The sequence below is a fragment of the Falco peregrinus genome, chromosome 1 (genome assembly GCF_023634155.1).
Source record: "Falco peregrinus isolate bFalPer1 chromosome 1, bFalPer1.pri, whole genome shotgun sequence".
Taxonomy (NCBI): domain Eukaryota; kingdom Metazoa; phylum Chordata; class Aves; order Falconiformes; family Falconidae; genus Falco; species Falco peregrinus.
The window spans coordinates 120,008,079-120,023,024 of record NC_073721.1 but is presented as its reverse complement, the minus strand read 5'-3'; the positions used below and the strand labels follow the sequence as shown (position 1 = coordinate 120,023,024).

The window sequence follows — 14,946 nt, the reverse complement described above, 5'->3', positions numbered from 1 at the left end:
AGCAAGTTGGGGAAATCTTTTGCTGGTGTTGGGAACAAAAAAAAATAAAGCATGGCTGATTTCCTTTTTTTTTTCTTTTTTTTTATTCTTTTTTTTTTTTTTTTCTTCTTGTATCTGTGTGTGCGCACTGTTTAAATCTTAAGTTTCCATTCCTGTTTTGGGGAAGCATTAAGCGTGAAATCGTCTTTCATTCACCTGGCCTGGGGGAGAGGCAAGAGTCCTTTTACCTCTCTGAACAGACATCCCTTTGCTGCTCAGTCTCTTTCTGGACCGAGCAAACACACCAAGTGCCTGCAGCCGAAGGTGGAAGAGGCTGGCGAAGTAAAGCTCCTGCTTTTTCTTCCTCCCCTCCCTCCTCTTTTTTTTTTTTTTTTTTTTTTTCCCCCCTCTCTCTGAAGAGATGAATCATGCTCCCACAACTGCAAAGAAATTTTGAAAGCTGGGAGAACACTGGTCCATGACTAAAAAGGCAAGTAGTGACGTCCCAGCCCAAATCAGGAGGGAGTGGCTTTATTTCATTATTTTCTTTCCTTTTGCCCTGTGCTGTCATTAGAAATTTGAACTTAATGCAAAACCAAGCCCTCCTGTCTGGTGAACAGTGAACTGACTGGAAAGGAGGAAAGTACCTTTTTTTATTGTTCCTTTCAGTGCAGGGGGCTGTGAAAGAAAAAATCACGCTGGTGACAGTATTTACATTGGATACGGTGATCGGCGCTTTTTTTTTCCTTTTTGTTTCTTCCTGAATTAGACCCGTCGTGGCTGAGCCTACCTTCTGCCTTCCCTCTCGGATCGTCAGGGTTCCTGCTGCACACATCTGGCTTTTGTTCTCTTTTTGGGCAAGATTTTCATTCTGGTGCTTTTTGGATATCAAAGTTGTCTGGAAAACATTTTATTTTATGATTGTTACTATAACAGGAAGGCTGATACCGTTCTTAGCAGTTGCAAAAAAAATAATCCTATATGTATAAAGCTCTCTTCAAATATCTTTTGTTTGCTATAAGTTCCTGCATTGCCTGTATAAGCAAATCTGTTCCGAGAAGACTTTATCAGCTGGTCGCAGCTCTGGGATTTTCTTTTTCCTGTTGGGAGGCTCGAACAGGCTGGTGTGTGGAGCCACCGGGACTCCAGTGCTGAGACACTGTGAGAGGTCTGGAGCACGCCTGGCCGTGGTCAGCCCCGGGTTCATGGTGGGCTCTGCTCCTCCGCTCCCAGCTTTTTGGAAAAAATGTACGAACGCCACAAGAGGCGATACAGCCTGTGCGACATTTCCAAGGTGGACAGGACTGTAGATGTTGTGTTGTTAAAGGTATGATGTTTGTGTACACTTATGTATGGCTTCCTTTCCCAGTCTCCAGCGGGTTGATCTGTTCCCTGCTGTGCCTGTGTCGACAGCTGGATGGTGCAGAGAGGGGGAACAGGTGGAAGAGCTCTCACCGTTAAGCAAGGAGATGGCTTTGAGTGCTATCAAACCATTTCATGCCATTTCTCTGCAACCAGATAATCTCATGTGGCATGCAATCAGATACTCGGAGAGCTCTCTCTGGCCATCTTCCCTGTCCTCTGACATTAAATGGTCCCCTCCTGTTTTGGAAGAAGGTTTCAAAATTGCTTGCAGGTGGATTTTCTGTGTCAGGTGCTGTTGGGCAAAGGGGTTTTATTTCCAGTGGTCGCTTTTGGGATTGAAATGCACGGGTCCTCTGAAAGATGTATTCTGCCAAAAAAGGCATGGTGGGTCCTCCTCTGCCTCTGTTTTTTATTTGTGTTCGAAGGGTGTTGCTGTCAGTCTTATTGTTTGGGTGTGAGTTTTGTCTGCAGATGGGTTGGAGCAAGAGTCAGAAGTGGCTGTGGGCTAATTGTCCCAGTGTGTTCCTCCTCTAATCTAAAATTAGCAAGTGCTCCACCAAATGGCACAATGGCAGTCTGGGAATGTCCTGTCTCCGTAACAGCTTTTTGGAGCTTCAGCAGTTTCCTGGCAAAGTGGATGGAAATAGAAAAGCAGCCAGAGGGACTGCAAAACACAGCCCAGCTTAGAGATCTGAACTCCTGGAAGAGCATTCTCTTTCCTTCTCACTTTTTCTCTCTTTTCTTTTCTTAGCTGAGGCAGCAGGTTTCTGTGTGATCATATGGCTTCCTTTTTTATGGTTTTTGCTTCATGCCCTTGTTTCTGAGTTGGGTCGAGAATATATAAAAAAAATATTTTCACATTATTCTTGTTCTACTTTATCTGCACTTGTTAGTTTGCTTTGTTTAGGATTAACAGTATTTTCCTTTAATTCACTGTATCCTTTGGGTTTTGGTGACACAAATAGCCATAACTTGTTTTCTCTACTAACTCAGTTTTGTTGAGTATTTATGAACTGTCATGTTAAGGATGCTGGTTGAGGATTGAATCCATGGTATACAATCTCTAGACACCCTACGAGTCATTAAAATATATAGACATCCATTGCACACACTACTTGTGTGAAATGACTGCTTAATAATTCTTGGGAAAAGAGCCTGACAACTTTCATTGCTGATACAAAAAAAACAATCTTTTTCTTTATAAAGAGTATCTGAATGCTTGGGTTGAAATGTAATTCTCTATAATTATCTGACTTCAGTATTTCTGATGTCGTCAGTTCCCTGAATTAGTTTTTGTTCAACAAAGCTTAGATGTTTTAACAAAATGTGGCTCTTGTTAGTTCCCACTAGTATTTTCCTAATTGAGTTTCAAAACTGTGGGTTATACTGTCTGTTCCTGCAAATGACTCAGTGTTCATATATGTCTGCGTGTGTGCACGCATTGCTGCTCCGAACATAGACTGTACAAGCTGCAGATGGTTAAAATAGGAGGGTGCTAGTGACAGCTATAGTTACAATCAAGTTTAGCTCGATTTTTAAATAATTCTTCATGTTTTAGCTGGTTTCTAGAACCTAATCGGTACATGAAATTGAATTTGATGATGTAGGGATCCAAGCCAGCCCTAGAGTGCGTCAGTGGCAGATCATCTCTTGACGTTAATGGCAATTGGATCAGACCCTAAATGAGGGAGCTGGGGGGTTGGGGTTTTTTTGTTGTGTTTGTTTTAAATTAAAATACTTAAATAAAACTGTACCTTACTTAGGTAGCCATATTTTTCGTGAGTTAAGAGGACAGAGTTTCTTAAGTGTCAAGTATTGAAAAGCAAGTAAATATCCTTACAACAAAAGCAAACCCACATAATAGGATCCATTAAGTCTTTGATCTGAATGAAATTCTAACAAGAGATCTGCAAAGCACCAAGGAGCTGTCAGTTTGGCCTACAGATTGACTGGAACAAGCTGTCTTTTCTTTCAGTGGTAGATGAATATGTTCTTTGCTTCTTTTTAAGATGGGGAATTCAGTAATCATGGCATATGAAAAAAAAAAAAACAGCTGGTGGAGAACTACAACTGGAACAAGTTGTGAACAAAGAAGATCTTGTGTCATTTCGGTTACTAAATGTTTATAGATGGGATTATGTTTGCATTGATTGCAACCATTCTTGGATAATCACAGAAGAATTGTGGTTCCTAGCAAGTATTTTGCAACGCATGTGTCTTCTGAAGGGTCAGTGTGTTGGGGCTCAAATTTTCCATTTTTAAGTTGTGCCTGAAACAGTGGCTTGTGAAGTTACCAAAAAAAAAAAAAAAAAAGCCAACAAACAAAAACAAAACCAAAAACAAAACCAAAAACAACCAACAAAAACCTCAGCAATTTTGGGGGCTGATGCACACAACTATTTTTAGCTTTAACATTGTTTCTTCCTGTTCCCCATATACAAAAAAGCAAGAGGCAATGGTAAATCAGCATTCTAGCCTCTGTGTTGGAGGTAGGACTTCATCTTTGCTGCAGCTCTTTTTGCTGCAGTAGCGATGCAAACTTCATGAACTTGGTTACGAGCATAGTGGTTTGACACTGTACAGGGAAGCCTGGATGATGCAGAAATGGCAGAAAAAATTGCCATCATCTTTCCTGCGGGGATTGTATTGTAGCAGATGAGGGAGAAGATCTGAGGCATGTGCAGTATCTCGTCTGACCAATTCACTGAGCTCTGAGCAACTACGTGCAGGGTGAAGTAGTCTGTGCTGTTATTCAAAGACCCAAGATGGGAAGTCTCAGTGTGCCCTTGTGTGAGTTGGCAGCCCCACGTCATTTTATGTTGCACCTGCTACCACAAATATAACTATCTAGGGACAGAATATGGAAACCACACTGGCTGGCACCTTGCAAATACACGTGAAGTCAGACAAGCGTCCAGGTCTGGATGAACAGGCTGTGCTTTGCAGATTTAGAAAATAAGAAATGGGCTCACTTTGAGAGTGGCAGACTGGAAATATTTTATAATTGCTCATTGCCTATATCTACATTCCACCTTTGTACATGGATGTTCAAACTGTTAAGTATAGGCAGAAGGTGTAAATTTTTTCATAACTGGGGAAACAAGGTTTGATTTAGCTCCTCTTAGAAGAACAGATCCCATTCAGCTTCCAGTTAAAGATCAGAATATTATTCAATGTTATAAAAATAATTAAGGCATTTTGAAATTAAAGGAGCAGGTTATAAATTAGTTATTCTGCTCCCTGGAAGAGGACTGCTCTGGTAGATCTACCTCAGGGCTGAAGAAGATCCTCTGGAATGAACCCTGCCCACTGAAGGCAAAGTGCAATATGCAGCATCCTAAGCTAAAAGTAGTATGTGGAGAAGGTCCCCAAATTAACTGAAACTAAGGTTTCTTCCATTGTATGTTATCATACTTACAAAGCTTTTTTTTCTTTTATGTGTTTTTGGTTATTTGATACGTAAGCATGTTCATTCCTACTTTGGGGTTCTTCTTCTGAGGGAGATGATGTCCTCAGATGATGGGTGTGCAGTGTGTCATCAAACTTTGTGCCCTAAAATGACTCCGAACTTTAATCCTGCATCTGTCCACGCTGGTTTGGTTATAGAAGGGGCAGCAGGAGAAGAGTGCATTTATAATCATGTGGAGAGCTTTTGAGTTTTCCTGTTTCTGTCTCATGTAGAATTAGAACTGGAAGGATAACTTAAAACTTAATGTGTTTTCACCTTAGGCCCATACATATTTGTGGGAATTTTGCTCCCATTTCAGTTGAAATGTTTTTTATGCAAAGCCATTGCTGTTATTTTCAAAGCTTAAAAGTTTGTTGTTACCAGGACTCTTAATTCTGCTGGTGGAGGACATCCCAGTGTCAATTGCTGGAAAATGTTCTTGGGGCACATGTTCCTTTCCCCAGTTGGGATGTTGTCAGGGGAAAAGTGCACTCTAGGAATTCAGCATTGCTCTTCAACCACAAAGTGCTAATTTATTCAGTCATGTAAAATGCCCTGTGGCTGTAGGAGCCTCTTACGGTGTAATCCTTTAGTGTAGTGCTCTATAGCACTGCTCACTTGTTGCTGTGAGCAAGGTCACTTTTGGACCTCCTTGAAAAAAAAGTTGTCCTGATATGGTGTTGCCAATTCATAAAGGCAGAAGGCTCAATGTAGGATATTCACGGTGCTAGAAGATAAATCTCTACAGAAATCATTGCAGAAATGCAAGTGTTGTCTCTTTTCCGCATACATTGGAGGACGGTCTTTTTGTTCCTCAGCTGCATGGTAAAACCTTCCCCTAAAGCTAAAAAAATACACGGGGAGATTACGAAAAATTTAAATTAAAAAAAAAAAATATCTGGAATTTGCAAGCAAATTGATATGTCTGCTCTTAATATCATCTGGCAAGACAATTGCCAAAGCAGTGATTGTTCTTAATGTGAGTTTTATGTATATGGAGGGGTTTTGCATCAACAGCTGTTGAAGGACGACAGCGGAAATTCCTTCCCCAGGCGCCCCATCCCTCATGCTCCTTTTGAAAGAGGTTTGGAGGATCTTGAAAGGTGGTTTATGTGAAGGGGATGAATCAACTGTAGCTTCAGTTTCTAATTCAGGAATTGGAGGTGACAGCATAATTCCATCATAAATGGAATTGTAAAGGTAGAAGTTGCTCAGAATAAACATTGAATTCCAGTTATGAGTACAAATTTCTTCAATAAAAACTATCCTACAGGAAATTTTCATGAACAGGTAGTTCCAAAAGATAATGAAGATTTGCACTGATTTTTTTAAAAAAAATCATTTTCATTCCTGAGTATTAAACAGATCAGTTATAAATGAACGTAAAGTGTTGCTTGTTTTCTGCTATTTTTGTTCTTCAATGGGTATTTCAAATCTTTCCTAGTTAGGAAAGGTTTCAGTTATTGCTCAGTACGGTGTGCAAGTACTTAATGATACACCAAGCAAGCTGGAATTACTGTACTGAATATTTTCCTATGTGCAATGGTATATGGTTTTAGCTGCAAGGTGGAACTTACTCTGGAAGTTGGAGGGGCAGGGGGCGCAGAGAAGAGAGAAATTGAAACTTGTAAATTTAGGACAAAGCTAAAACAATAAGGAGGAAAGATGAATCTCTAGAGTTTTGCTGGGAAATGGAAGTTAAAATAATGTGGTTCCTTCTGCTCTAGAGATGTTGATTTATATCGCTACCAGTGAGGCTGACAAGTGCAAACTTTTAGAATAGTGGAAGACTTCCTGAGACGTCAGCGTGTTTTCTTTATTGTAAAATGGAGGGCAAGAAGAGTTAAAATAAAAACAGAGGGAAAAGGGACTTTTCCACGGTGGAAAGGTAGGAGAGGTGCAGGTATTGACTGGCCCTGGAGGTGAGTGTTTCTAGCCAGCCCTCCGCTGTGCTGCTCTGCCAGAAGCAGACATTTTTGAGATGTCTTCTGGGAAGGAGGTCCTGATTCTGCTTTTCATGGGCAGGCACAGCATAGGACCACGAGCCCTGGAGGGGGCTAGATAACTCCTCAGCCAAGACTCTCATGCAGGGGGAGAGGAAGGAGGAGCCTGGGAACGGAGGCTGGGGTCACTCATCATTCCTGCATGATGGAGGACATCCCAGGCTTGGTCTTGCAGGTTGTCCAGCACTGCCCTTTTCTTATGCAGAGAGGCTTCTGCATTAAGTCACATCAGGTTTCAAAGTCGGTGTCTGCAGGAAGATGACTCTGAGAGTCAAGGAATATATGCATGTGTGCCCAGAAAGAACAATCAAACTGTCTGCTGCTTGCAGCTCCAGCTGGTGTCCTCAAGCCCTCTTTGGACATTTAGTCCTCTAGCGTTTCCGAGGCAAACAGAAAATCCTTAGGGATTCAGGTTTTGGTGCCTGGGGATGTGCTTCCATGATTCATTCTGTGTCTGAGCTGCAGATAAACACATTCAGGCTTCTGCATGGAAAAATAGCTGGTTCCCTCCTGGCACTTTTTCAAAAACTGCATATTGAAACTGTGTTCCCAGAGGCTGTTTCATAGTCCCATCTGCCATCTGAACACCACTGCATCCTCTGCTCCCACCCCAAAGACCTGGGATGCCCAGGATCGATGGGCTATAAGCAGTGTGGGCAAGGCAGAAAGTGCATGGGGGTTTTATCATCTTCTGTGGCCAGCAGCCTGCAGTCCTGTTGTTTGGCTTCTCTTAGCAAAACAGAGACTAAGGGAAGAAGGGAGGAATAGTTTTGTTACATTTAATGCACACATGTCCGCAAAATCCCAAGACAACCTCATTTCAAATTCCTTGATACTGATGCATTCCCCAACCACTGATGTGTTCAGGTGCTTTTACAATGGTATTTTCTCTACAGCCCTTACTGTCCGTACCTGCAGTCACTAGTCCTGAACAAATACGAGCAAAATGCAGTTGTTGAGGAGGGATTTCAGTACTCAGTCCTGGGCTGTGGATAGTAGGGTCTGTGTTTTGAGTATCTGTGGACCACCCAGTTTCCTGAGAGCATGCAGTAAACCTCCCTCAAATCCTGTCTGGGCTCGTTTTGGCAGAGGGAATACTTGTATATAGTAGTGGTTTCCTTTGTTTGTATTTTGATGATGATGGTGATTATTATTCCTGAATTAGGGCTACTGAGGTAAATACTTAGTCCCTAATATTTTATTTTGTACATAATGAGGTATATCTGAAACAGCACCTTAAACCTCAGTGTTACTCTCTCATTACTTCTTTTAATAGAAAAAAAAAAAAGACATCTTCAATACTTGGCAAAGTTGCAGGGCTGAGGAGAGAGCTGGCTGGGTAATGGGAAAAATACTCAAATCTCTTTTGAACAAATGCCAATGTCTATAATGCATTTTCAGTGAATGACTCAATTGGTTCTATTAAAGGAAAAAATATAATGTTAATTCAGCCTAATACAGTTTATTCTATTACCAATCAACTGATAGGCTTGCTCTTCTTCATATTTTGCTTTCTTACTGCTAATTTTTGAACAGCATGTTTAATTACTGGTTTCCAGTAGTGGATATCAGTATAAATCAGGAGTAGTTCCCTTAAATTTGATGGAGATACATTGGCTGAAGACTAAGGAGGATCAGGCTCAATATGATGAAGTAGGACTTAGGTGCAAGTCAGTCAGAAGGAGGCAGAATTCGATTTTATATCTGAAATGGATCATTCCTTCATTCGTGTGGACTTCAGCACATTTGCATTTGCCCTCCTGTGTGTGTTCAGGCTCAACCTCTAGATTTGCCTTTAAGAAAATGTAAGACAGCGTGCTGCAAAGTAGATTCTGCTTTGTCTGGAGAGAAAAAAGTATTAGCATGACATTTATTGATTTTACAGTCATCGTGATATTTATTGACTTTACAGCTCTTTTAAGGCTAATGAACTATGTATCAATTATGCTGCGAGGTGTAATCGCTAAGGTTAGATACCCCTCAGCCTCGCTGAGAACAGGGTTATCTTTCTTCCATTGGAAGAATCCGAAGCGACCCACTGTTCATGCAAGAGTTAAAATTCAAAATCCCTTGTGTCACTTTGGAAAACAAAACAAACAAACAAAAAGGTAATTGTTGTATTTGTTTGCAAAAGCCTTCCTCAGACTGCCTCTCTTTCCCCCTCCACCTCTCATTTAATATATATATATATATAGTATATGTTAAAGGAGGAAGATGGGCATGCCAGTGTGTGTGTACGTGTGCTGAGTAGAGGTACAGGGAAGGATGGGATCTCTTATGTATGTGTGTATAGGGGTCTTACGGCATCTTAGATGAATGTGTGTGTAATGCACCTGTATGAGCAGAGGCAGCGAGCAACTGATAGGAAGTGTACATCGTATCTAAAAAAATAGCCTGTAAAATTGCACGGAGGTGAGGAGGGACGTCTGGGTCACCTTGACACCTGACTCTGGTAGAGCATGAGGTCTCCTTCACCTCTTCTGGGAGACTCCTGCGCATTTTTCCACTCTCAGATCTTCTCTGCTCCTTCCCCATCTCCCCCAGCAAGGGCTGCTGACTGGGGAAGGTCACAACACCCTCGCTGCTGGAGGATTTTAGGGGCACGTTGGATTAAGACCTCTCAGATTATAATTGAGCCTGACTTGGAGCAGCAGAAAGGGACTAGCTGACCTGTCAAAGGCCCTTCCAACCCCGCTTTGTCATCACAGAAGTATGGAGGAGGACAAAACTGAAGGAAGAAAAATGTGCTGTAGAAAGTAGCTGACAGGTCTGGGGGAGCAGAGTGTTGACTCTGCGGTGTGGCGAGCAGGGGGGGAGCGGAGGTGCTGGCAGGAGCCCCTCCAGTGAAGGGCAGGGGGATGCAGCCAGACGGGTGAGGAGCACCAGCCAACAACTGCAAATAACAAGTTCCATGATCTCAGCAGGAAAGGGAAGAAAGATGTGGGTCATTAGTCAAAGCAGCAAGTCAGGTCAAGGGTAGGAGAGTCTTGGGTTTTCATTATTAAAAAAAAGAATAAAAATAAAAAAGCAGTGCATTTTACAACATGGGAGAAAGGAGAGCATCAAGGGGATGAGAATCCGGCAAGAGACTGCAAAAATGGAGCAGGAGCATGGAGGAGAATTAAAGACAGGTCAGGGGCAAGAAGTAAATAGTAAAAATTCTCTATTTGACAAAGGGAGGGGAAAGGAAATTATTTCAGTAGGGAAAAGAAAAAACAGAGAGGGTAGGAAAAACAGCTGGCATGTAAGATCAGACAAAGTCATCACTTTCAGTAGCTTTTTTGTAGCTACAACATAACATGCAAGATCCTGTGTGTTGATGCAGGTCAGGAGGGGAAGCAACCTCTGAATTTCCTGATGTGGGGCATGGGATTGTGCAGGTGAGATTTGCTTGCATTTGACAAATAAAGGCATCCAGCTAAGAGAAATGGCAGAGCTGCTGAAACAGAGAGAGCAAAGGGGCTTCTGGAGTCTACCAGCTGTAGACAAAAGCGATGGGGAATGTACGTTGGATGAGCCAAAGGTTGTCGATAGTCCAGCAGACTTCAGAATCAGAATGTTGGACAGCACAACCCAACTGAGGAAGAGTAAAGTACAGGCAGACGGAGGAGAAGGCTAACAGATCAGTCATCCTCACTGAAAGACTGAAAGTCACAGAAAGGGCGAGGGACACGGTGAGGTGATAAGGACTGTGTTGAAATAAACCATGTGATGTGTCTCAGTGTTAAAGTGGAGGTTTCTAACTTCAACATCTCAGTTAATGCACACACAGAGTGCTTCTGGTACTCACCGTGACCTGGGCACTTCCCTAGCCCTTATTTCCGCATTATCAGAGTGCCTTGCTACTTTTAAGGTAGTTATCTGTACAGCGAGATGGGTGGTAAGGAATTGCTATTCTGTAGATAGTGAACCGAGGCATAAAGCAGAGGAGTATCTTGCCTCTAGTCCCACTACAAATGGAAGTGAGAATTGAAGCCAGGTTTCTTCAGTCCTCAACTAGTAGCTTAAACGCTGGCTCATTCTGCCTCTGAACTCCTGCCTTGAGCAGAAGCCACCTTGAAGTCATACTTTCCATGGAGAAGTAGTTTTTTGGCATATTTTAATGGTTTGTTTAGTGATGCTAAAAAAAAAAAAAAAGTTGTAAGTTACTTTTGACATTTCTATTATTGGGACAAAATTAAGCCATAACTATATATCTGCAGGTCGATGCAGTGTGACATTGCAGAAGAGGCTCACGGGGATGTTAGCGTGAGTGGCCTTTCTTTGATTTGCTCTGTTCTGGTTTTCAGATAAACCGTGAAAGCTGGTGTTCACTGGAGCCATGTCCCAATTCTTCCCTGCTGGAGCGCAAGCGGACGCGGGAGTCCTCAGGTGAGCAGCATGTCAGTGGCAGCTCTGAATGAGCAGCCCTGCAGTTCTCCTCTTTTCTTTCCTTCTTTTCCTTCTTATTTTTGACATCCTTGACTCAACGGGCAAAGTACATAAACTAAAGAAAATGTGTAATGAATCTTCCATGAGTCATTGTTAGCACATGGTTGTGGCGCTTGACTTGCAGTGAGCCATGTGGTGTGTCACCTTCTTAATTAATTATGCATTTAAAGTACTTCAGTATTCCAGTTTTTTCATTTATTTTTTTTAAATAAACTTGAAAAGTGTGATGGGGCATACAGACATGGTTTCTAGCTGAAAGGATAATACAACAAAAGAAAAATTACAAATTTAAACTCCTGAATCCATATTTAGATCCAAATGAGTGTTGGGGGTTGTTTGTTTTTTTTTTTTTGGGGGGGGGGGGCGTGTTGGGTTTTTTTTTATTTATTTCCCTCTGAAAGTTGCCATGATTTCCAGGCTTCGGGAAGCAGGAAGGCTGTTCAGAGCCATCGTTCCCACACCCTGCCCACCAGCCATGCCGAGCTCCCAGCCCTGCGTGCTGGCTGGCTCTTGTTGGCTCTTTCACTGGGACAGAAAATCTTGTCTGAGCAAGTTTCAAAGAGGGATTGGTGTCCAAGATAAGGAAAAAAAACATTTCCTTTCATTGAATTATACATGTTCAAAACAAGTACAATAATTTATGAGGGCCCTGAATGTGACTTTGCTTGGACTGTTCATAGAGAGGATGCTTCTTGCTTTGCTGTCATTACAAGCAGGGGTCTCACCTGGATCTCCTTCAATTTATCTGAAAAACTGGAAAAAAAGAAAATCACTGAAATTGAATGTGAAATTCAAACGCAGCCTTTTTAGAGTGTAAGCTAAGAAGGGATAATGTGGGTGACTGACACGAGGGGTTTATTCTAAGTAGAAGTTCTAGCTCCCAACAAATCAAGTAAGCACTTTTTTATTTAAAAATAATAGTCATCTGTTTAGAGTAGTGATGAGCTGTGATTAGCTCTTTCAGGGGTGTTTTACAGGAAAACCTGTGGGTTCACCATGCTGCTTCTTTCCTAATTATGTCCCCAAATCCTTTGCCTTTTGGTATGGTATTTTTATGCTTCAGGCAAGAGGTAATTGCACTGTGACTGCAGTGTGATGTGTGATCCTTTGGCTTGCCAAATCTATAACTGTGTGTTCATACAGATCAGTATTATTTAGATAATTATGAATTATTTTAATACAATATCATACCATAGAAATATAATAGTATGTTAGCAGGTATCCATATATACAAATAAATATTAATAATTGTAGTATTATGTGACTGTAACACAAGGACAAAGAAGCAGGTTTTCAAGTTCAGTTCTCTCTGGTAGGACTGAAGCAGCAGGAAGATCTCGGGCTCTGCAGGTTCTCGCCTTTCTGGAAATAATGTTGTTACTGCACACGCATCCCTCCAGCTGCACTGTGATGCTGTGCAGTGTAGAGAGGGCAAGAAAAATCTGGCCACACCTAACAGCAATAAAATCACTAGCTGTTGTGATATGGTTAACTTAAAAATAAACAACTTGATAGGGAATTAGACCTTTTTCACCAGCTGAAATGGCTTGTAAGGACAGAGTCCTCACATCTTAGAAAGTAACTCCAGAAATTGTAGCTTCTCATTTTCTGTCAATGCTTTTGAAATGTGAAATGCCTGGAGGAGTGTAGCAGATCTGTAGTTTTCGGCATGGAATTGGAGGGCTCAGCCCTGTCGTGGAGAGCACGAGGGTTTGGAAAATGTACGTAACAGAGTTGCATGGAAACTTTCTTCTTCCTAGGGCTTTTTACTGTGTAATATCTTTTGTCTCTCTGTTATGTGCAGTAGTGTGTTACCATCATCGTTGTGTATTCACGTGCACCTCCACACAGAGTTGCTGATAAGCACAGTTGCGCTGTAGCCCAGCATGCGCAGCGAGCAGGGGTGTACGTGTGATGGGGCTCACGGTCCCCGTGTCATGGCAGTGCTGTCGCTGGGGCTTGCCAGGTCATGGCTGCGGGAGATGGAGCTCAGCCTGTGCAATGCCTGTGAATTTAAAGCAAAGAAAACAAATCTGATGAGCTAACTGAGAAAAGGGGGGGGTGGGAAGACACCCCCCAAAACAACGGAAAATAAAGGAGAGCGGAGGGAAGAGAGAGTTTGGGAATCAGTTTCTCAGTGTAGATGAGCTGAGCTGTGTGTGGGTCCCCATCACTCGGCTCCTCATTGTCCTTCCTCACCACTTCAGCTCCCCTGCCCCTCAGAGGCTCCTGCAGAGGAGGCTTCGCTGCCTCTTGTGATTTATTATCAGGGCGAGGTATCTGTCCCTTGGCACATCTGGACCGTCCCCACTGATTTTCCACTGGAACGTGGCTTGAGCCCCTTTGTTTTTCAGTCTGGGCTGTGGACTTGCTCTGCTGGCTGCCAGCTGGACGGCCGGCACCCTGGCCTGCTCCCTTACAGCCTCTCCATCTCTTCTTTGATTTTCCCTTCTTATTTTTCCCCTCTCTTCTTCTCTTCCCCCTCCCTTCTCCCCTTCGGTGATGGAAAAGCAGTTCGGATTTTCCAGGTTTACCGAAAGGGGAACAGGACCGGGGAGCCACTGCGCTGCCTTCAATAAGTGCTTTTCCAATTCTCCGTGGTGTGGAAAATCCTCTGTGGGGTAATGGGGTTTCTGACTGGCTTTGGCGCTCCCCTCTGCCCTAAACGGGGGCAGCCCCGCTGCCATCAATAAATTATCAGTATTTTCTCTGACAGTGGAGTGCTCTCATCAGCTGGGCTGCAGCTATGGTGTTTGATAGCTGCTGTCAGGCACAGATTAAGGATGGGAAAGAGAAAAACATGGCTTCAAGCTACCCAAACCGGTTGTCATTGCATCGATGTGAAGCTTGATGTCACCAAGGATGGAGTTAGTCAGGTGTAATTTCAGAATGAACCAATATTTTATTTCCCTGGCTCCTCTCCAGGGAACTAAGCATGTTTTTGATATGTTTAGTTAGAGCAGGTTGCAAAATAACACCTTTTTTGGTTTAAAAGCACTAACAATTAGAAAATATTTTGAGCTGGGAGAAAAGAATGTTCAGTTATTGCCAAAACTGTCGTTAATATTTTTGCCTGAAGGCTGAGCAAATGAAATGATATACAGGCATTATTTTATGCAAATACATGTCTGTTAAGGTTTTTGGAAAGGAAAAGCTTTCTCAGTGGCTGTGGTCTATTTCTGTGCTGCTGATCACCCCAATACAAACAGCTGAAAGCATTTTAGGAAAAAGATGCAATATGCTTATATTTCAACATCAAGAGTTATGAAAGCTGAGAATTTAAAAAAACACTTTTTTTTTTTTTAATTGCAAAAAAGTGAAGTTTGTCATGGAAGTTGTTCGTACTAACACTTTTTTAATGAGAGGTATAGAAGAAGGAATGAAATAATTGTCCCAATATGCATTAAAAGCACCTTGGCATTTAGAGGGAATTGATTCTTTGGTTGAGATAGAAAGCCGATATCGTCAAGTTATATTTCTGCATTTATTGACTATGAATATAATTCTGTAGTTGTTGCAATCGATGGGAAACATCCTGTTATGCTCAGTGTGAGGTCCCTGATATATTGCATATTTATCAGCACTTCAAGCTACAAGCATATATGGCTGTTTAATGCAGAATTTTCTTGCACCATGTACTTCGAAGATGCATTAAAAAGGAATTTTGAACTCTTGAATAAATTATTTGAAAATTTGCAGGAACGGTTTTGGGAGGTGAAC

The 14,946-nt window shown here is 42.1% G+C and overlaps 1 protein-coding gene across 1 annotated transcript in view; it reads left to right on the top strand.

Moving 5' to 3' along the window:
* Positions 1 to 575: 575 nt before the first annotated feature.
* Positions 576 to 14,946, top strand: part of AKAP13 (A-kinase anchoring protein 13) — a 76,162-nt gene continuing 61,791 nt past the window's right edge. Inside the window, exons 1-2 of the mRNA XM_055795227.1 lie at positions 576 to 1,306; positions 11,085 to 11,166. Coding sequence (XP_055651202.1) covers positions 1,226 to 1,306; positions 11,085 to 11,166 — 163 coding nt within the window. The 5' untranslated portion in view covers positions 576 to 1,225. The remainder of the gene's footprint in view (positions 1,307 to 11,084; positions 11,167 to 14,946) is intronic.